Source organism: Plutella xylostella, chromosome 12 (assembly GCF_932276165.1).
Source record: "Plutella xylostella chromosome 12, ilPluXylo3.1, whole genome shotgun sequence".
NCBI classification, from domain to species: domain Eukaryota; kingdom Metazoa; phylum Arthropoda; class Insecta; order Lepidoptera; family Plutellidae; genus Plutella; species Plutella xylostella.
The window spans coordinates 6,044,734-6,069,315 of record NC_063992.1 but is presented as its reverse complement, the minus strand read 5'-3'; the positions used below and the strand labels follow the sequence as shown (position 1 = coordinate 6,069,315).

At 36.8% G+C, this 24,582-nt stretch overlaps 1 protein-coding gene across 1 annotated transcript; it reads left to right on the top strand.

Annotated features, from left to right (window-relative positions):
- Window positions 1-274: 274 nt before the first annotated feature.
- LOC105388378 (lactase/phlorizin hydrolase) lies at window positions 275-9,090 on the top strand. Its single transcript, XM_038118940.2, has 12 exons — window positions 275-425; window positions 698-819; window positions 911-1,581; window positions 1,685-1,990; window positions 2,132-2,370; window positions 2,651-2,807; window positions 6,535-6,596; window positions 6,842-6,963; window positions 7,078-7,748; window positions 7,842-8,138; window positions 8,389-8,624; window positions 8,840-9,090. Exons 1-12 carry the CDS (start codon window positions 400-402, stop codon window positions 9,003-9,005), a joined length of 3,075 nt encoding a protein of 1,024 aa, XP_037974868.2. The 5' UTR covers window positions 275-399; the 3' UTR covers window positions 9,006-9,090.
- The last annotated feature ends 15,492 nt before the right edge of the window (window positions 9,091-24,582 follow it).

The window sequence follows — 24,582 nt, the reverse complement described above, 5'->3', positions numbered from 1 at the left end:
TTTGTTTATTAGTTTAAAATTTAAACATCTAGTTTGGTACCAGGTCACGTCGGGTAGGGATCATTCATAAAATTTATCTGATCTAGTTAACCAGACAGAAAGTTTCATAAATTATGAAAAAAACTACCTACCTATCAATCTGATTCATAACATTTCAATATTTTTCGTGGAATATAACTAAGGAAACTCTCGATCACGACACCTATAGCTTAAATACAAAACAATAACCATATTTTTTTCATTTCAAAGCTAAGTTATTTAAAAAATTAAAACACCAATTTTATTAGGACACCCGTTATCACGCTGAGCGTATGGGACTGCTCTTGGCAATGATAAACACTTTGTAGGTGTAATATATAAGGTAGAAACAACTGCGTTCAATTTAGTTAGTTAAGAACAATGAAGCTGTTCGTTGCTACACTCGGGTATGTAACGCTCTTCCTTTTTCATCTAAATACAGAGGTTACTACTTTGCTATTTAACGATACTTCATAGGACAGAATTGTTTCATAATGAGAATAAGGGAGACGAAGAAACTTACACTATATTAAAATTGTGTTTCTTCTTAGTTGACTGTGTACAATGATCTATAGTTTCTAATGGTTTCCTAAGTTTTTACGGATAAAGCGCGATCTAGTCCATCTTTGACTTACAAATTGAAAGCAATTATACCTAAATACCTATATTATCATTCCAGCGCAGTGCTATTGTGCGGCCATGCAGCCGTCGTGAAGCAGTCGGGAAGGTCGTTCCCAAAGGATTTCCTATTCGGGACGGCGACCGCCTCTTACCAAATTGAAGGGGCTTATAATGAAGATGGTAATTAGAACAGTTTCAACGTTTCTCGTTTGAAAAGCGAAATTATGAATTTTGTACCAGAAACTCAATTTAATGTTTTAATTTTTTCCAGGAAAAGGCGAAAATATATGGGACCGTTTAACCCATCAAGATCCGTCTCCCATCAGAGATCATAGCAATGGAGATATCGCCGCGGACTCCTATCACAAGGTTGAAAGAGACGTGGAAATGATGAGGGAGCTAGGATTGGACGCATACAGGTTCTCCCTGTCTTGGTCTCGAATCCTCCCAACCGGATTTTCAGACCAGATTAACCCAGCCGGTGTGGACTACTACAACAGGTTAATTAATGAGATGCTCAAGTACAACATCGAGCCATTGGTGACTTTGTACCACTGGGACCTGCCACAGCCGCTGCAAGACTTGGGTGGATTCGCAAACCCCCTCATCGGCCAATGGTTCGAGGATTACGCTCGCGTGGTTTACCACCACTTCGGTGATAGGGTCAAGCGCTTCATCACTTTCAACGAACCAAGAGAGATCTGCTTTGAAGGATACGGCTCCACTACCAAGGCACCGGCAATCAATGCTACTGGTATCGCAGAATATATTTGCGCTAAGAATCTGGTGACGGCTCACGCTAACGCTTACTACCTGTACAACAATGAGTTCAAGGCGAGCCAGGGCGGGCAAGTCGGTATCACAATCAGTATCAACTGGTTTGGTGCTAAAACTGATTCGGCAGAAGATGAAGCCGCGGCCGAGCTAAAACGTCAAGCTGAGGTTTGTAATCTGGCTTTTTCCGATAAATATATAGACGCTAATCTTAAATCTTGATTGATTTATCGTGAAGTTTTGATAAAACAAATTGTTTCTCTGTTTACAGTGGGGTCTGTATGCTGAGCCTATTTTCAGCTCAGAAGGAGGCTTCCCGAAAGAATTGGTTCAAAGGGTTGGGGAGAAAAGTGCTCAGCAAGGGTTCCCACGGTCCCGCATGCCTGAGTTCACAGACGAAGAGAGAGAGTATGTTCGAGGAGCGTCAGACTTCTTTGGAGTAAACCACTACACTGGTTCAGACATTTCTGCGACTGAGAATCTTGGACAGCACCCCGTTCCGTCTATGTTGGATGATATAAATGTCGGTTCCTCCACGCCGGCGGAGTGGGCACCGTCCGCATCTGTGTGGCTCAAGGTATTTTGAAATTTTATAATAGTAAAACATAAATATTATAAGCTAATTACTTTGGTAACTTTGTGTATGATAAGTAAGAGTTTGTTTTATCTTTAAAACATTATAGAATCACAAAAATTTATAAAATCTAATATTTTCCAGCTATCACCAGACAGCATTTACAAGACTTTCACTTACTTGAAGAATAGATTTGGTGATTGGGAATTCTACATCACTGAGAATGGCTGGTCCACTGAAGGTGGCCTGGACGACGACGGACGCACTCTGTACTACAGAACAGCATTGGAGAGCGTTCTCGACGCTATGGACGCTGGAGTCAACATCAAAGGATACATGGCCTGGAGTCTTATGGACAACTTTGAGTGGATGGAAGGATACATGTAAGACATATATCATTATTTTAGTGTAAAACTAAAGTTGTTAACATGAACAGGTGTTTACCTGATAGAAGGAGCCAACCTTGAAGACTGGTGGCTGGATGAGGAAAGTCGTAGGACACTTTTGTGGCGCTCTTTGGGAAATATGTCCAGTTAATACTGTGCTATGCTGGCCTATTGTGATAATTGCGATTTACGAGTATAGGAAATTCTAATTTTACCCCCTGAAAAGATGTACTTACAATTATAAATTCCTAAACGGATCTCTTATCTTATATTTCAGTGAGCGTTTCGGCCTATACGAGGTGGACTTTGAAGACCCAGACCGGAAGAGGACCCCGAGGCAATCAGCTTTTGTGTACAAGAAAATTATTAAGGACAGAACCATCGACCACGACTACGTTCCAGCAGACAATGTCATGACTATTGATGAAGGTCACTAGGCTAGTAATAATCATAAAATAGCATTTTATGGAATAAGGAAATAAAGTAATTATTTATTCGAATACATGCATTCTTATTTCCTGGTACATTATGCATACTTATTTACTTTTAAAAATGCAATTATTAAGTATGTTTATGAATGTGTATTAAAACAAATATTTACTAGTATAATTTTGGCTATTTAAGCTAATATAAATAATCCCTGATTGAAAATCTTAGTAATATTAGTATACTAAATTATGACTCATTTGAAATTTTTTACACCATCATTATAAAAAAGGTCCTGAAATTGATATCAGGTTCTCAATAATTATAATATTTAAAAGAACATAATATGTTTCACCTCTAACACTTGAAATTATTATTAGTTATCTTTGTGATACATTACATTACATCACAATCACATACATTGCAAATAGTGTCCTGCCATGGTAGAAAAGTAGTCGTTGAGAGACAGTGGTAGGTACTTGGTGGACATTAATCACTTCCAGAAGATTATGTCACCCATATTCCAACCACTTTTCAAAGGTTAGGTACACGACACGACAAGAACAATACAGGTATTTTCTAGATCTACTTTTTGTAATTAGACGTCAATATTAGACTGTCACTTCACCCAGTTAAATCTTAGCTAAGTCACCCTAAAGTCACCAGAAACGAACATTGCTTTTCTCTCACGTTTCATAGTGTTCTTTGCTAACTTTGTGGCTTTTAGTTGAAGAAATCAGTTTTTTGCTGTGTAGGATACTGATCAAACTGATGTCTTTACGTCAATTGCATTTGCTGTTCAGCCTAATTATATGTATAGTGTTCGGTTCCTGTAACTGTGTATTGGTCCAAATCAAATAATTTCTACTCAAGTAAAAAGCTGTCAAGTATTTGTTATCGTCCACTGCTGGAAAAAGGGCTTTCCTTGGCTGGCTTGGTCCAGCATGCTGGAACTGTTGGAGGGCTGGGACGCATTGACAAAAATTTGGTAACGCAGTTACTCTAGTAATCAATATAGCTCTTAGAATCTGCAAGCTGAAGTGACAGTGGGCCATATATGGCGAAGAAAAATCAGGACCAGTGGGATTATCGAGTTCTTGAGTGGATGCCAAAAAAAGACAAGCGTAGCGTGGGACACCCTCCAGCAGGCTAAACCGATAACCACAAACATGTGACTGGTAGTGGTTTGATGAAGGAGATCGAAGACTTACTGTTTTTACCACAAATAACTTTAAAAATTGTTTAATATGTGTTCAAAACGAAATATAACGACGATTTAAAAAGGTGTTTGACAGAGCTAAACATTTGCAATGTAATACTGTCTAAGTTCTAGTGGTAAAGCCCAAAGTGTTTTAGCACTCCTTGTGAGAGATTGTAAGTCAATAACGTGCTGTTGAAAATGAATGTTACAGGGGCTGCAATGGACAACATTTCAAAAAACTAAAGCTGCTATAAATCGAAAACCATTTCGAGATTTAGCTCTCAAGGCCACAAAAAAAATGTTTTTGTATTTTTTGGATGTATCGTTTTCGAGAAAATCATAAAATAGTAAAAAAGTGCTGATGACGTCATGCATCAGGTGCGATGCATTTTGATGATCAAAGCCTATAGATTTAAAAACAAAGTAACTGTCACTTTCATTTTTGATTGACGTTGACGTTTTATCGAGTCGTTGTTGTTTATTTGGGTCATTTTCATAAAATCAATGTTCTGACACTTTCTGACTATTTTTTTAATTTATCATATAAAATGGTTAGTACTTATTAAGAGATGACCTCTATTTAATACGTCCCAGAGCATGCCACCGCCTACACAGCTGAAAAAATGCTTCTGCTTATTTTTTTACATGATAAGTACCTACTTTGTATCATCAGCAATATTGAATCAATGTCATTTGAAAATGACCCATTTGTTGGTTGGCATGTAAACAAAGTTTAAATGTCACTTGTCAGTGTCATTTATGTTTTTTTTCGAGACTAAGGCAATAGACAAAAATAAAAATTGAGCCTAATATGTGATGTCACTTCCGGTTTTAAAATAATTAACTTTAAAGTTAAAAATAACATGCAAAAATTAATGTATATACAAAATAAAAAAATACGGGTCCTCTAATTTTTTATAACCTTTCCGAATAACTAATAAAAATATAGGGTAAAGAAAATGAAATGTTGTCCATTGCGTCAACAGTGCACATCAAGTACAAATAACCTTATCTTTTGAATTATCTCTTTGATGATTTGCTGACATGTTCCAGATAATCTAACATTAGGTAATCTAACTATTATATCATTTCTTTTATATTATATCCATATTTATCAATGGAGGATACCTAAATACTCCATTCAGAGATAAAAGCGACTTGGGTATCTGCTTGTAACCTAGCTGACAAACGAATAAAACAGTACCTACTTAAACAGAGTACAAGACCAAACAATAATAAAAAAAACTCGTGTAGATAACCACATACCAACCAGCAATAAAATATATTATTATAATTTAATACCAATATTTCTAAGTAGGTATATCTAAGTCTAGAATCTATATAATTATATATATTTTTGTCACTTGTTAAAGAACAAATTCAGAAACGCCCGGTTTTTTGTTTATATAAAGTTAAAGAAGCTAAAAAAAGTGGTGGGCGTCCCACTGCCACGTCTGCTTACCCACTCTATGAGCTCTACAGATAACCCGCGGTCTATTCTGAATCACCTCATTACAATTTCAATCCTTGAGAGAGACTGCTGCAGAAGGGTCACTCTATCTTAACGAAAACAAATATTTCGTGCCACTGCCTCGGTAACCACGACTCTGTCACGTATTTTTTAAAAGATGCCTCAGAAGTTTCTTGCCTCCGTTCTTCTCCTAAGACAGAAAAATTTACGTTTTTCAGAAAAAAATATATTTATACGAAGAATAAAAATATTTGACTTAGACTTTTTTTTCTTTATTTGGAAAACAAACAGCTTATACTATTACATATAATAAATTAACATAAGGTTTACACACAAGCCAATAAAGTTTTCACACCTATATTTTTACAAAATACTCAGATCATCACTGAACTGCTTAAGATGCTACTTTGGACGATAGCTCACCGAAATTTCGTATTTAGTCCAGCTAAAGTAGACCTTGTGGCTCTATTTGCATAGCTTGCTGTGTGGCTTTTAGTTTGTGGAGCATTTTCCAACCACGAGGGTCCACGTTACGGTCCGTAAGGCATTAGGGACTAGACGCGATGATCAAAGTCTGTCGTCTTTAAGTCAGCATTTGCCGGTTAACAGTTCAGGATCGAGCTCTAACAAACTGAACGTACCTATACCTATTTACTGGTGCGGTAGTCTTCCTATTTTATAGTGTCTTTGGCTCTCGAATATATGGACCAAATATAACAATAGGAGTGTCATTAAATCTGGAAAGCAAAACAATACCTACCGTTTAACATCACCTGAATAATAATAAGGAATAATAATAATCTTGTCCCAAATTATTTTGAATACCTTACAAGAATTGCCAGTTGACGAACCTACATGTCACTTCTCACGTCTTTATTATCAGAATTATCACTAAGATGTTTATAATAAGAATAATCTTTTAACTCCCATGAATCTATAGGTATTGATAAGAATTATCACTAAGATGTTTATAATAAGAATAATCTTTTAACTCCCATGAATCTATAGGTATTGATAAGCACTCGGGAGTTTATTCTTATATTTCCCATCGCGTATATAAAAGCCAAACAAGTGTTTCGCGTTTAGTTTGTTGGCAACAATGAAAAGGTTCATCGTAATTCTGTGGTATGTATGGTTCTTGATCTGCCACTTGTTGCTGCATAAAATATATAATTTAATTTAATATTTATTTAAAAATCGTTTTATAAAAGAGTGTCAAAATATTTTATCCCGTTGCAAAATTAAATTAAAACTACTAAGCGATTACGTATTTTTACTATAATTTGATTTTGGTTTCACTAAATTTAAAACTTTATTGATTTGGCATTGCTCAATACCATTTGCCTTAAAATTTGTTTTATTTATTTCAGCGCTGTCCTATTATGCGGCCATGCAGCCGTCGTGAAGCAGTCTGGGAGGTCGTTCCCGAAGGATTTCCTATTCGGAACTGCGACCGCCTCTTACCAAATTGAAGGGGCTTATAATGAAGATGGTAATGTAACTTGAGAATCTCACATGTAATTGTTGACGTGTTGTTGTGTGCAATTAAAATATATAATTACTATCTATTACACCAGACCTAATAACTGTTTATGGTATGTTCCAGGAAAGGGTGAAAACATCTGGGACCGTTTAACCCATCAAGTGCCGTCTCCCATCAAGGACCAGAGCAGTGGAGACATCGCCGCCGACTCCTACCACAAAGTTGAGAGAGATGTAGAGATGATGAGAGAGCTAGGGTTGGACGCATACAGATTCTCGCTGTCTTGGTCTCGAATCCTTCCCACCGGATTTTCAAACCAGATTAACCCAGCCGGTGTGGACTACTACAACAGATTAATTAACGAGATGCTTAAGTACAACATCCAACCATTGGTGACTTTATACCACTGGGACCTGCCGCAGCCGCTGCAAGACTTGGGAGGATTCGCGAGCCCTCTCTTTGGACAATGGTTTGAAGATTACGCACGCGTAGTGTACACCAATTTCGGTGACCGAGTGAAGTTTTTCATCACATTTAATGAACCACGAGAGATCTGTAATGAAGGTTACGGTGGTACAGGTTTTGCGCCAGTAGTGAATGCTACTGGTATTGGTGAATATCTTTGTGCTAAACATCTTGTTACTGCCCATGCTAAGGCGTACCACCTTTACAACAATGAGTTCAGAGCAAGCCAGGGCGGTAAAGTTGGTATCACTATCAGTGTCAACTGGTTTGAAGCTGAAACCGATTCAGAGGATGACAAATTAGCGGCTATCTGGTTCCGGCAAGGATCGGTATTTATCAATTCTATTCTTATGTCCAAACCTAATGTGATATAATTATGATAACCCAATATATTATGTAACTTATAAACTTTACTTTTACAGTGGGGCATATTTTCTGAGCCCATATTTGGCTTAGAAGGTGGCTTCCCAAAAGAGCTAGCTGAAAGAATAGCGGAGAAAAGCGCTCAGCAAGGGTTCCCGCGATCCCGCTTGCCCGAGTTCACGGACGAAGAACGGGAGTACATTCGTGGAACGTCTGACTTCTTCGGAATCAACCACTACTTCAATGCACGGGTATCTGCTACAACATACCCTTTCAACCCAGCCGTCCCGTCTTTGAATGATGATGTTGGAGTTGATCTCATTTTCGAATCCAAAAGGGCTGAATCCACTTCTGGAGTAAGTATTTTTTGATATCTCTTATTTCCAGTAATGTTCACATGAGATCACAAAATTTAAAAAAATAAAAAAGCAGAAGCATTGCACTGCACAAATTATAATTTTAATTTTGGTTGTGATTATAAATGTATTGACGTTACAATAAGGCTAGTGCAATTGCTGATAATATACATTTACCGCATCGGCATCAGTTATAACTTACAAAAAGTTATTATTTACATAATTCATTAAGAATGATTATTATTTACAGCCAGTGGTTAAACTAAGCAACGTTATGTTGCTACTGAAAGAATTATACGGAGACTGGGACTTCTACATTACGGAAAATGGTATGTCCAGTGCTCCTGGAGTGGACGACACAGCCCGAGGCCTGTACTACAAGGCCGCTCTAGAGAACTGTCTCGATGCTATCGACGATGGTATTAAACTAAAAGGATACATGGCATGGAGTCTCATGGACAATTTTGAGTGGATGCAGGGTTACACGTAAGAAGTTACTCGTTTTAATATAGATTAATGCGAAAAAATGCATCTTTTTCTGTGCGAGTTGAGATAAAATAAAACATTTACAGACATTGCCTTTCATGAATACTAAAAAAACGGCTTTACTACGATATCTGTTATCGTAGTGTGCAAATGTAAACAAGTCCTCTTAAAGTTGGTTTTTGCGGTAATATGGTATATCTTTTTGTATTTTTCAGTTCCCGGTTTGGTCTGTATGCAGTAGACTTCGAAGATCCCAACCGACCGAGGACCCCAAAACATTCGGCTTTCGTCTACAAGAGAATCATTAAGGACAGATTTATCGACCATGCCTACGTACCCGATGCCTCTGTCAGTGTGATGACCATTGACGAAGGCCACTAGAATGACAAACACCGACTACAGATCAAATTGAATGGACACAGAAATGGCAATAAAATAAACTTAATAAAGATTTTGTTAAGACTGATTTTTGTTTTTCAATGTACGTAATATCTAAGTTATATCAGTAATATATAAGTAATATCAGGGAAAATTCTATACTTCAAGACCAAATGCCCATAAAAGTATAGGACAAATGAAATCAGCTAATAAATAAACTATCACAATCAGAACAAAGGACTGGCTTATAGGCGGGGAGGCTTTCATCGCCTAATGTTACGGAAATGATCAATGCTACTTCCGATACGTTTCTATTGTAAGTCTTCCTGATTCAGCACCCTGTAGGCCTTCATTTCAATAAGTATTTTTATCTAAAATTCACTGCGTCAGTGAATAACTGGTGAAATTGTAAACGGATGCGTCCTTGCTTCGATATTTAGAAGAATCCGTACTTGTCACTTTAGTCATGTGCCATAGAATTCATGGTAGTTATTAGACATAAGCTATGTCTAATAACTACCATGAATTCTATTTAAATTAAAAAAATTAAATCCAATTTGAAAGGAAATTAAATTATTACTTGGATGCAGTAAATTCATTCAAAATCTAAATCACAAATAGAAGGCTCACCTGACAAATATTCATACAGATATCGTTAGTTTAGAAATAGTAGTTAGCTAGTTACCGCAGCCTGACTTTATCCAATATTTTTAACGATTGGTCGATATCAGGCGCTAATATTTGAGCTTTGGGTGAAGAAATAAAACAAAAACGAATCAGGATGCTGTGAATAATAATGGGCCTGGGCTTGTCCGATACACTGCTAGTGTCAGTGACACTTATAACATTAGCTACCATTTATTCTTACTTTTGTGGAACAGGACAACTAATATGGCCCACACTACACGGCGGAGATGTGCGGAAATATCCAAAACGGAGACTAGTAGATATATTTTCAGCTCGTGTTAACAGCATCCCTTGCAGCCAAAAAGCCTACACCGTTTTTTTTTTAAATTGGGCTAGTATCTTAAAATAAATATCAGAATTCAATTCCTAGCTGAAACTATAAGGTATAGTTCATTCTAGGTATGTATACTACCTATAATTGGCGTGGTTAAACTGTAAACGTATGTTTTATAAATAGATAATAAACTTATCTAATCCGCTTATCCGGTCCGGGTAATAAGGGTTAACGTCAAAAAATTATAGCCAATCTACTTGAAAACCAGAACACCCGAATACCCGAGGAATACAGGCATCTTCCAAGATGGAGGTCGGTACGTATTTTAATAAAATTGTGGTACACGCCGCGCGGTGAGGCACATCAACATCGGAAATCGTTTAAGAGGCCGGCTCCGTATCGCCCCGACATGAGCATTTGTTGTTATAACCGTGTTCGTCAAAGTATAAACATCCTTAACGATACGATCGCCGTAGCCATAATGGAAAAGAGAAGCGTACTACCTGCTCACACGCCTATAGACCGTAGGAAACAGACATTAGGTCCGAATTCGTATATCACGGTGATGTCGTAGAATACTCGTACAATGCGGGCTCTTATCTGTAATTTTGTAGTCTGGTTTCGAGTCTATTTATGGACTTAGCTCAATAAGACCTGATTATCTTTGGTTCGGATTCACCAGGTTGTGTTGTTGTGGATGGCACACTGAATTGAGGCTCGGGATATTCTACATACATTTTTAACCAGTAAGTAAACAAAAAATATTTAGTTAATTTAGAGAGAGTACGGCCCATATTTATCAGTTCTGGTCGAAACTGGTAAGTAGTGTGCACAAGCCCAACAAAGCACCACATAAACATCTAGACACGCGGTAGCGTGTCAAGCCAAGTTCGAGAAACAGAACTGGCGAGCCGCACCGTGTGTAATATTACACGAACCATTTCGAGCTACTTTTGACCCCTTCATAAATCAAAAACTATTTAATATAAACGTATGAAATTTGGCTCATATATTGAGACATGCGAGATACATATGTGTTCTAAATTTCATAAGCGTACCTCAAACGGTTATTTAGATATTAATGTCCAAAAAACCTCATTTTTATCATTGACTGACTTGCCTATCCTATAGTACAAACCTCTTAAACTTGTTTTACTATGATTCTAACTAGATGACGCTGGATGGCGCAGCTGTAAAACTTTCTACATCGCGGTATGGTTGTGTTTCTTGACCACCATATAACATTTCGTATATAAATTCAATAATAAAAATAAAAACAATGGAGCATTGGCTTATAACATAATACTACGTGCTCATACAGAAACCCCATGGATGTTGCATACGCCCTAAAGGAAGTATACTCAGGCATATACGCGGCAACAGCGCGCATCCCATCCCTGCAGCTGAAAAGGTTAACTGACGCAGTAATTCCCAAATCCCAAACCAACACTCTGTTCCTGGTGCATACACAGGAAGAAAAAGAGACCTTGACCAGCCAAGGGTATGGTGAAGGAATGGGCTCACGCGTCCTAACCATACACGAAGCACAGGGATTGACGTACGAATCCGTAATTATCATAAGAACAAAAGATAAAATAAAGTTGCACGATAGCATACCTCACGCAGTAGTGGCGCTGTCGAGGCACACCACCGCCTGCACCTACTATGCGGATGACACCGAGGACGCTATCGGCAACCTCGCTAAAACGGCAATAACAGCGCCAAAGAAACGCATCCTCGAGTACAATTCTAAAAATGGCAGTTAAGAATCGAGACGAAGAGGTCATTGCACTTTCTGGGGAAATGTTAAGAAGGCAAAACGGGGCGGAATAAAACATAAAATATAATTTTGCTTAAGAGCGCAAAATATAGGCCAAATTGGGAAAATAATTTGTATAACTAACCTATTGATTATTATATCATAACTAACAATTAAAATAAGTTATCTTTAAGAACAGAGTCACACACTAACATCAGGCAAAACATGACCTATAACGACTGAGGGGCCGAGCCATTGCCAGGTGTCCAGGTGCCAAGTTCTCCGAAGACAGCTGGCATTGGCCCTGTCCTTGTTAAGTCTGTTGCCATTACTAATGTAAGAGTGACTCTGAAAACCATTAATTAAAAAAAAAAAAAAGGAAAAAAAAAAAAAAAAAAAGTTTTCTTGTATAATGAGATACACGGCTGGGGGTTTTTAGTCGGTTAACGCCCGACACTACCTGGGTCCTCTTCCCAGGTGTCCATGTGGATTTTCCCCCAGCAGTGAAAAAAAAAAAAGAGAAAAAAGAAAAAGAAAAAAAAGAACAATATATATATAAAAGATAGAATATATATAAATGAAACTTCCTTACCGAGTAGAAAGTAGATAAAAGAATTAAAAACTATCTCATAAAAATTACCACTCTTCAAAAGGCACGGACATAAAGTCTGTGGAGTGATAATAATTTATTAAAAAAAAAAAAAAAAAAAAAAACATAATACTAGGTAGGTATATTATTAGTCCAGTCAAGGAATGAGGTGTAGAGTGCGTGAGCAGGTAACTCAGCGATTCCTTCAGAAACTTGTTCAGGGGGCTTAGGTTGTTAACATACCAAAAGTCCTGACTCCTAGGTGATGAGCGGGGGGAGGAGGGGGGGATAAAGGTACGAATTTTTGGTTTTTAGCTTATATCTCGAAAACGGTGCATCGGAGAGAAATATTTTCAACTAATGAAATAAAGTTCTTAAAATTATCTAAAACTTTTATATCATGTGTTTTTTTCTAATTCCTAACCGTTTTCGAGCTATTACCCTTGGAAAAAGTTGAAATTTACAAGAAAAAGTATTCATGTCAAAAAAATTATAAACATTGCATCATATTGTCTTAACCAATTCATAAACGAAAAAAATGAAGAGGAAAGAAGTTGTAGATTTTTTTATTCCCTTTTAGAATATATTACATATGCTGGTCAATGTCCAACCCGCCTACAAAAAGTAATGATATCCCATCAAAAACATAAATGTAAAATAAGAGCCAAGTTCAATATTATGATAAATGCCTTGGTTGTTGACTTCAACGACAAAAGAAGTGAGATCTAAATGGGTGCCAAGTTCAATGGTCAGTTCTGAAATTTATTTATAAGTAACTGTATAACATATCACATATTATCTTCTTATAACATAAAACAATGTATTGTAGCCTAAGGTCTGTCTTGGCTTGTTTTCATATATGCACTTGTACAAGAATTCTTATTTTATAATTCCGAAAATTTGTATTGTTGGTAGAAACTAGCGATCGAACATAATAATTCGTTGGTAGGTGTATAAAAACTAGCCAAACCAGACATTGGGCTTACAATACATTGTTTTATGTTATAAGAAGATAATATATGATATGTTATACTGTTACTTATAAATAAATTTCAGGACTGACCATAGAACTTGGCACCCATTTAGATCTCACTTCTTTTGTCGTTGAAGTCAACAACCAAGGCATTTATCATAATATTGAACTTGGCTCTTATTTTACATTTATGTTTTTGATGGGATTGTATTATCATCACAAACCCAAACAAAACAAAATATGTCGCAAGCAGAAGAGTCAATTTATGTTTGAATGTAAAATACATTCAAACATGTAAAATACATTCAAACATAAATTACATTGATAAAATTGATCGTAATCGGAAAGGTTAATTTGTATGTAATAAAAATAATTTAAAAATCCATTATTTTTTTATTAGATGGCAGCACCAAGCCGACATTACGTTCCCGTTTGCAATATTTCGTTGAGGTTTCCTGGAATGGCACGTTAAATTCTCTCCTGGGATTGAATGTAATTAATTTGTCGGATTGTTATGAAAGCAATAAAATTAAGAGGGTTGGTAAATTGTACGGGGCTTCCCCGGAGTGGTCATATAACTACTACGTAAAGTTGGCAATGATGTCCTTGAACGTTGTAGATAATAATAATATGTGCCACTTAGAAATTGTTCAAAAGCTCTCTCTCTTTTTTTTCTTTTACCATATATCTCAACTTATTCTAATTTAATGCTTCAAAATACACGTATATTCAATGTTTACATTAAGATATCTTTAATGTTTAACCTTTAGCACGTCTGACAAATACCGTTTATAGGCCTACGTAACTCAAAGCACAGAGTTATCTTACTTACGATAGCGGGATTGACGTATACCGTTACCGCTAGCGGTAGCGGGTAACTCTGCGATTTGAATAGGCTATAAGGCCCTATTTATATACCTAGAAAGAAAGCAGGCTAAATCTGGTTACCTGCGTCGATCTGTCTGTTTCATACTATTTCCGAAACTATATAAAACTCTATCTACGCTGCCTGGGCCTCTAGTACAGGTTTTGCAATTGACGTAAACGAAAAAAAGTTTACTTTTCCTCTGTCATCTGCATACATCTGTCTAAAGCTTCTTGAAAGTTTCCACTAGAGGCGCCACTTTGTATGCGACAAAGCGTAAACTTTTTTAGTTTTTGACAAACTATGAAACTCATACTAGACGCCCTGGTAATATGCGTTATTCAGGGCCTTATTTACGGTAAACGGTCATTACGGTATCCCTACGATATTTGGCAGACGTGAAGGTGAAAGCAGTAAACATCTGTTGAACGTAAACATTGAAGCATTAAATTAGAAACAGAAAACTACTTATACGGCAAGTTTATAGTAAGTAACGCTCCACATGTGTGGGTGGACTCGGTTCTGTACACAGTACTTGCAGATAGTAAACTCAGTTTACGAGGGACCTCGTGATTTCGAAGAAACCGACTCAGCTAAAATTTACCCTTTGAATCGTCGGCCTACATCTTACCTTATATTACTATGTAAGTATTGTATCAAAAAATATATTAGGTAATGGAGTTTTAGAAGTAGGATTGATTAAGAAATTAGATTTCATACGATGAAAAATATTTTTTTTTGCGATTTCATAGTTTTTTTCTTAAGTTTTACAATATTTCCTTCCGTCGAAAAATTACCATAATAAATTCGACTATTTACATATACCTATTATTATATTATTATCATCCTATACCATGTATTATTTTATAAAAGTATAACATTTACTAGAGGATCTACTAATGATTGACTAAGAAGTTTAGGAGAGTTACTGCGCTCTACCACGACTTAGGGCGTCTTGCACAACAAATTTAAATAAAATTAAATCTATGACCTCTTGCTATGACGTCAGAGCAAGAGACAAAATATTTAATTTTATTTAACTTTGTTGTGCAAGACGCCCTTAATCTCGTTGCATCAAACATACCGATTGCATGGCAGCTCTCCAAAACTTCGTATTTCGTCGAGCGAGAGTATTCCTTCACTTACCCTGGCCAATAAGAAGCACCATAGGAAGAATCCACGCGCGCCACGCGCACGCGCACGCACTGTCGAGCAGCATGGCCACGAACTTACATTTACACACTTACACACTTTTATTTACACACATTTCACTTTTTATTTAAACACTTACAACACAGAGCTAAAATCACGAACTCTAAATATCACGACATTTTGACATCAATTTTATTTGCTTTAAAACTTTCACGGTAAAATTACATAAAAACCAACTTTGAATTTTAGTATTACGAGAAGATTATTGTCTCTGAAGAACAGCACTGAAAAGAAAAAAACAACACATATCAGTAAATAAATTAAGAGCCCAGATATATATTATTCAACGTAAGCTACTCGTATATATTAGTATGAAGGTGCAAGTTTACGGAATATTAAATTAAAACCAGTACACTTATGAGAAATGAAAAAGTTCCACCCACCTTAAGATGCTAGTAACTGGAACTTTTTCATCAGTCCCATTTTCATAATTTATGAAGAAAATAAAAGTATTTTTTTAGAGGAAAATAATAACAATTATTATGCCCATAGATGAATATTGTTTAAATTTTAATGAATGGTGAAATTATTTCCCGCCGATTTTGAAATCGAGCTTATATTTTATGCTCCCATATTAAAAAGCTCACTGAAAGGCCTAATGTTAAACACTCAAACAGACTTTTAAAGTGATTGCTTTGTACAGCCAGCGGGCTTGATGTTTCATTTATCACTGTTCGGAGTTTTCGGTCCCATTTTGTTGGCTGAAGGTCTGGAGGGCCCTCGACGCAAGAGCTTGCTGTTTGAGATTCTCTACCCTGTCCGTCATTTCGACCGTTATTTTTGTTTGCTTTTACTTACGAAGCCTGTTGATGATAAAGAAATTAATCGTTTCCGCAACAACGATTTATTTGCAAAACACTTTTGTATTAATTCGACATCATTAAGCATCATAAGGTCACAGCTCATTAGAGCCACCCGGCACCCACCCCGCACCGCCTCGCCTCCTGTGGCTTTAATAGCATTCTTTTGGACTCTTATGGGAATGCACTATATCGACTAGCGTCACCGGATACTCCATGCTCGGGCGGAAAACTATAAAGGGTTTTGCAGAAGTGGTATAGTAAGCCGAAAGTCAACAACTTTTGCTCTACGAATCTTGTACTCATGCTAAAATGTCACGTGAGTCGTGCGACTCGTACGTGTAAAACAAAGTTGTATGTTGATTTTTTTTTAAGAATTTCCAAAGTTCGTAGATCAAAATTAGATAAAAAAATACTTTTCATTCGAGCTACGTAGTAAACTATAGAAACGTTGAAATTTTTTGTAAAAGTCGTAGTACTAAACTACAAAAAAAAACGATACCAATCTCCCGCTTTTTAACGCAAAATTGAATTCGTTAGTTAAATTACAGGCATATTGAGAGTGCTCCAGTAGAACGAAGGTACGCAGCTGGTTATAAAACTAATTAACTCCAGGGGCTTTGATGTCAAAGTTGACATAGCGGAGGTACAACCCATTAAAGCCAACAATTTCCACTGTTTCACTTCGTTAATGGTTAAAGCTGCTCCTTGGACATATTTCATTACGTTACCGCTTTGTGTTGATGACAATTCAAAGTTAAATGACGTAAAAGATGTTTATAGAGTGGTTATATTTAATTCGTCATAGGTGTTGTTAATGTTATACTTTACATCTTTGGCGATTTATTCGTGTGCAAAAGAAAAAAATAGCAATAATAAAATATAGGTATATATTATTTTCATTACTTACACATCAACAAACTAAAAATAATCATTAAGTCAACTAATTTTATTGAGAGACCAGGTTTTCGTTTTCGTCACCAAGAAGAAGAATAACATAAATACCTAATATATAAAACCTCGCTGTTTTAATTTAATTAAAGTCACCTTAACTTCTGTAATATGTGTTTGAAGCTCAACGGAATTAATTGTTGCGCATTAGCCGAGTGTGAGCCGCGGCCATTGCACATAATCACCTCGGTCTGATTTTATTTCACCTATACATACAGGGTGCAAATAAAATTACCCTGAAATATAATAATATAATCCACAAGATAATGGTCAAACTAAACAAGTTTCCCCCAAAAAATAACCGCCTGGAATAAACTTTTTTTTCGCTACAAAAAAAAACGAGATGCAAAAAGAAGTTGTAAAGTTTGACCAAGAGAGCATCACGTTTACATCCTTTATGCTGCCTGCCTGCCTGCTGCCTCTGTGGTCTAGTGGTAGAAGCTATGACCCAGGGGTCCCAGGTTCGATTCCCGGGTGGGACCATCAATTTGTGTTTCTAAATTGTGGTTCTAAGTTTGGTTAGGACATAGAAGGCTGATCACCTGATGTCCGAAACAGTGAAACGATCCATGCTGTCGGATGGGCATGTAAAGCAGTCGGTCCTGCGCCTAGCTCTCTCCAGTCGTGTCGGTCAATCCGTCCCATTGGGCTATGAGAGTGATGGAACAGAGAGTGCTCCTGTGTACTGCGCACACACTTGGGCACTATAATCTACTCCTGCGTAGATGTCTGATCTCAATTGAGATTGGCCGCCGTAGTCGAAATTCGGCTAGGAGGACATTATTATTACAACAATGCGGAACGTAGACAAATGATTTCCTTATATTCTTCCACCATTCACTAAACAAATGAGTTCGTGTAAACCCAACACATCGGTCTCTGGATACCTTCATTAATTTAAACATTTACTTGCCCTGGTACAAATAACCGTGGTAAACCAAAAGGTAAAGCCATCATTATTTCCCTACATCACACCTAAAATATGCATTTCAAAATGAAAACTAAAAAATGTGATCTATATGTTATTGCAATTTTATGAATATGTAGGTACCACATTTATTTGCCACTTGATACAGCTACAATAAGGCAAGGGAACTCTCAGAATAATAACTTTAAATACATTTTGTAGGTAGGTCGTTTTCATGTTAATAACGTCACTTGTAGCCACAAAATTCAGAAGAAAGTGAGAGCCACTTTGGCCTTTCTGGCTCAAAGTAATTGAGGTCGACGATTTATTTTGGGTAGGTACACCCAATGAGTTACGAAACATATTTATATTTCATTCAATTTACAATTTCATGTTGAATGTATTGAATTCACAACAGAATTAAACTTCATCATAAAAAAAAACAGAAATATAATGGTATACCATCTAAAAATGCTGAGAAAAACTTTACAAAACTTTCTTCCGCCGCCATCTAGGTATCTGTCAGAATATCTAGCTGCATCCTAAAAAGATCCAAAATATTCCGATAAGGATCCACATTTCGACATATTATTGACTAGTTCCGACGCCTATTCAAACCGTAGTGACTCTCAGCAACACGGACGATGCCGAAAGACACCTGCCGCCGGATGAAGAATGCTTCAAGTATTTCACCTTTGACTGACTCCAAGCTGCTGGAAATATCTCTGGCATTAACGTTGTAATCGCAGTTTTATTGTTTGCGCTTAGCCGGAGGCGGGAAAATAATGAAAACAGCAAATGGAAGGGAACATGGCGGCTTGGGCGCGTATTATTGGCCGCGTTAAAAGGCTGAGGGAAAGAGCTTTTTGACGAGAATCCGCAATAAATGTACCGACTCCGCCGCCGGCGTCGCGAAACTGTCTTTGTTTTTTTTTTAATTTGCGGAAAGCAAAAAGGTCGAATTGATTTATTCCATTGCCGCAAGCGTTTCATTGGCAGGTAAAGATCTTATTAAAACTCCAGCTCCGATTTCCCACGAAATACATTTTCTTTTCTGCGAGAATTTGTAATTGTGGATTCAGTATCCAGGTATGTACTAGCATTTGGTTTCCATTGTGGAACCTCGTGCAGACTAGTTTCATTACAAAGTAGGTATGAATATTCTATTAGTTTACTTACTGAATTTGCATTACTAGCTACTTTCTTAAAAATAATAGTAATAAAATTATGAGTCAATCACTAAGCATTTTTATTACGCGTGACGTTGAGAGTATTTTCAAACTGTTCAAGATTGTTGATCTTGAAAGGTCTTCATTGATGCGGAAGGGGGTTGGCCAAGCAGCATCGAAGCATCATCAACACTCAGCCAACAAAACATAAACAATATCTGAGTCTTGTTACTTGAATATATGAATTTAATTTAATGAATTTAATAAACACTCAATCCTTGTATTTATTCCCTTGCAGATATAAATAGCTACACGTCCTTTGTACCAGTGTTTTGTTTTGCTATTCTTTAGGCGGAACCACGACATTTTAAATACCAGTGAAGAGGACAAAGTGGACAACGTGTATGCATTTGACGCCTGTAAAAATATGGCTTATTAAATTAACAACCACAGAGAGGGATGTAGGTAAGCAAGTCCATTCCTCATTGCATTGTCAGCAGAAAACACCCATCAACAAACGTGGCATTTTAAAGCCGCATAGAAAGTCAAAGTGCGCGAACAAAATCGAGCCGTAATGCGGTGACGTTCTGACACGACGGGACATTGTCAGGAAATTAATATCAAGCGAAGCTCACAGCAACACTTCCGACTGCACGGCGGCGAGTGGAGGCGGCCGGTTCCGACCTGCTCACGACGCGACGTGCATGACTGGCCTTATTTATTCTTTTTAATTTTTTGAATATGGAATGTTTTGTGTTTTCTTTTTTTCGAATTTGAATTGTTGGCAGCTTAGAATCATGGTGACAGTGTGCATGTGAATGCAGCCACATGCAGCGTTAATTTGTAGTTAATTAGTTTTACATACATTTTGAAATATAGAATACTTTACTGCAGGAATTAAACCCACGGACCTCCCAAAAGAGATCCGTGACCTTATAGTATCTGTTACTCCACCACGATTTAAATGTTACGTAACTATTTATTTCGATATAACAACTAAAACAAAAAGTCTGCCATTAATTTATGTAATAACTTTATGTGACAATCTAGAAATTTATCAGATGCTGCTTCTCCTAACTTTGAGAGTAATTTAAAGTTCATGCGAGACGCTTAATCGATAGCATACGGAGCAAAATTTTATTGGAAAACATAACATATTCCACGGGGATTACAGCACATAAGTGAACGTTGTGAATACTTATGAACTTGAACTTGATACTTATAAGTTGGAAAATAATATGTGATATAATTTTAACGTCTATAAAAACCCTTAAAATAAAAATAGAAAATTTTCACATTACCTCAGTGGTAGTACCTAGTTAGTTATACGAATGAAGCTATTTCTTACAAACGAGATCCCGATTTGAATCCAGTGAAATGTACTAATGGATAATTTGATTGGCACGAGTTCTTTCGATTCTAAGAGAAAAATACCGCATCTACTATTATTATATCGTAAAAAAACGGTTGTCTTCGTTTGATCATCAACTTTTTTTTTCACGTTACAATTACTACGGTCCGATGCGGCGTGCTACGAGCGGCTACGGCTATAGCTACGGCGCGGCGAAGGCATCGTAGCGCGTAGCGAGTGAAGACGCCTTTCCTCGTAGCCCGCAGATCGTAGCCAGTTGTTTTTTTCTAATTATTAATCTCTACTAGCGAATCTAGCGATATACCGACTATATACTATAAACTAGAGGTCGCGTTGTGGCGCGGGCTGCAAGCAGCCGCGCGGGTCTTTGATGCCTTTGGTTCGGTTTCAGCAGGGTAATGACTTGAACATATCGTAGCAAATCTTTCTTGCATTTTGTTACGCCTTAAAAACTGTTTTCACTATGAATGTCTTTATTAAATACTGATGATTTTTATTTCAGGTGGGATTAGTTTTCAGTATGAATTTCGGTTTCAGCAGGGTATTGACTTGAACAAAACGTAGCAAGTCTTTGTTGTGTTTTGTTTTGGATTAAAAGCTGTTTTCAGTATGAATTTCGTTATAAAAAGGGGTACTGATGATTTTGTTTCAGGGGGGGAAACAGTTTTCAATATAAATTTCGGTTTCAGCGTAGAAAATACTTCTTGCGTTTTGTTATGCCTTAAAAACTGTGTTCACTATGAATTTCTTTATAACAGGGGTACTGATGATTTTGTTTTAGGTGGGATACGGTTTTCAGTATGAATTTTGGTCAGATACGGTTATTCACTTGACTATAACGTATCGAATATTTTATGGGGTCCATTTGTCCCTTGAAATCCAATTTCAGTATGAAATTTGGTAACAGATGGGTATTGACTTTGCCATAATAGACTCACAACTTACAAATTCAAGAAATATCCGTTGTACACTCCCGGGCAATGAAAAGGTTCTACTGAGAAAAGCTAAACGGAAAAATCTAGCTTAGTGCCGTCTTCTGCAACATTCACGTACATTTAACAGAGCGTCAGGATATTACCAACTAAAAACGGTAATATTTGGTTCCAATTTTAAATTAAATCTTTGTAAAAATTGGGGTCGTATGGGGTCGGCATTTTGTGAGTGGAACTTATTCATTGCCCGGATATTTCTTGAATTTAGCTTTACATAAAAAAAAACTCCACAGGAATGTTAATATTTGCCGTGAAAACTATTTTCATTATGAATTACGGATTGTCTCACACAAATACGGTAGAGAAACTGATCTACAGGGTGTTGCAAAAAGGGTATACTAAGCCGAAACCTACATGTGCAGCATGGTATATCTAAGCCTGAAACTTAAATCAGAATTTTAAAATTCGCTATTTTTTTTTTTTATTATCCAAAGAAACTTTGTTGGTCACGTGACTTTTTACTATGGGAAAATAAATATTTTTTTCGCGAATTTCCAAATTCTGATTTCAGATTCGGGCTTAGATGCTGCACATGTAGGTTTCGGCTTAGTATACCAATTTTGCAACACCCTGTATATGGTCATTTTTCGGTTTCGTAAACTTTACCTAGTAGCGAGCCGACATCGTTTTGTGTACAAATATTGGGTTCTTTAACACCTCATAAATCTGAGTCACCTCCATTCGCGCGTTTTTCTAGCGTGTCGATTATTAGTTTACTCTGTCCTGAAAAGAAACTTTTTCATAGAAACGAAATTTACAGGCTTTTTTATTCATTATTTTCTTATGTGGGTCTGCTGTTTTTAAGACAAAGTAAGTAGGATAAAGTGCGTTTTTTAACATTATAGAACTATGCTTTTCACGTTTTTCGTTGCACACGTATGGAACTATAAACGCGGCCAAACTTACACTTTTGTCTTTCATTTTTATTCATTGAAGTTATTTCTTAGCCACAATCGGCTCTCAGGTTATATAGTTGTGTTGACGAGGGTTTGAGTAGTGTTGACTCGCTTCGCTCGGCTCTCCAGGGTTTGCAGTATGGTGGTTCGCATTGATTTGCCTCGCTTCGCTCGGCTCCTCTTTATCGGTTAGGTTATACTTAAGCTGTATTGCCTCGCTTCGCTCGGCTCTTCAGTGGTTGTGGTATGATGTTTTGAAATGTTTTGCCTCGCTGCGCTCGGCTCTCCAGTTAAACAGGCAGTTGGTGATTAAAGTAGTATAGCTTCGCTTCGCTCGGCTCCTCTCCAGTCTCGGAATGATAGTTTCGGTTGTTTTGCCTCGCTTCGCTCGGCTCTTCGGGTTTTCGGATGTTGGTTTCAGTAGTTTTGCCTCGCTCCGCTCGGCTCTCTAGGTTTTGGATTGATGGTTTAGGTTGTTTTGCCTCGCTTCGCTCGGCTTTCCACTTCTTAAACGGGACTTTCCCGTAGTTTTTCTTTATTGATATTAATAATTATGATAGGTAATGCCTCGCTTCGCTCGGATTTCTTTCCTTTATGGCATGGTTACTTGTCGGATGCCTCGCTGCGCTCGGCTGGTTTTATTTTGATATAGCTTGTAGAAGGACTATGGCCTCGCTGCGCTCGGCACTTAAACTGTGGTAAAGTTGATTTACATTTTGTATATTTTTAGGGAAAATATTTTCTCCTGTAAAAGTGGGGAGTTTTTATTAAAAAAAATAATTCTTTGTATTTATCTACACAAATGTGCCATGTACCACAAATCTGTCAGACCACTTCAAAGGGGTGAAATTGCTAATCTTGGTAATTTTTTCTACGTTTTTAGGGAAATTTTGATTTTTCCCTAGAAGTGGGGAGTTTTTATTTTAAATAATTATTGTTTGTATTTATCTACACAAATGCGCCATATACCATAAATCTGTCTGACCACTTCAACGGGGTGAAATTGCTAATGTTGGTAATTTTTTGTACGTTTTTAGGGAAATTATGATTTTTTCCCTAGAAGTGGGGAGTTTTTATTTTAAATAATTATTGTTTGTACTAATCTACACAAATGCGCCATATACCACAAATCTGTCTGACCACTTCAAAGCGGTGAAATTGCTAATGTTTGTAATTTTTTCTACGTTTTTAGGAAAATTTTGATTTTTTCCCTACAAGTGGGGAGTTTTTATTTTTAATAATTATTGTTTGTATTTATCTACACAAATGCGCCATATACCATAAATCTGTCTGACCACTTCAAGGGGGAAAATTGCTAATGTTGGTAATTTTTTATACGTTTTTAGGGAAATTTTGATTTTTTTCCCCATAAGTGGGGAGTTTTTATTTGAAATTAAAATTGTATGCATTTAACTACACAAACACGCTATACATTCGAAACCCCTCGGACCATCTCAAAGTGATAAAATTGCATATTTATATAAATTTTCCCATGTTTTTAGGGAAATTTTGTTTTTTTTCCCTATAAGTTGGGAGTTTTTATTATTAATTAAAAATCTATGCATTTAACTACACAAACGCGCCATACATTCGAATCTCCTCAGACCATCAGAAAACGATAAAATTGCATATATTATATGTAAAATTTCTCATGTTTTTAGGGAAATTTTGGTTTTTTCCCTAAAAATGGGGAGTTTTTATTTCATAAGCAAACTAAATGCATCCACTTACACAAACGCGCTCTACAAGTCAAAATTGTCAGACCACTCAATACAGGTGAAATAGCCTTAAAAACATGTAAAATTTCTCTTTTACAAAATGGCTGCCACTTCATCCGCCATTTTGATTTTTGCAGTTTTCGGAATTTTCCCATGAATTTCACCATATATCCAACCATGTTAAAAGAAAAACATCACCCCACCTCCCCCCCTTCTGGGAGATCAATTCACCTCAACTTGAATCGACGTCGAACTTTTTCAATAATATAATCTCCCGTATTTCTCAGGGTTGCCAGCCGAAAGTAATAAAAATAGTCAAATGTCATTAGTATGAGCCTTTCTGACTAAACTGCATAATTTTTTAAAATCCTAAACGCTTATTTCTATTTTTTATGTTTTTGGGGAAAATCTCAAAA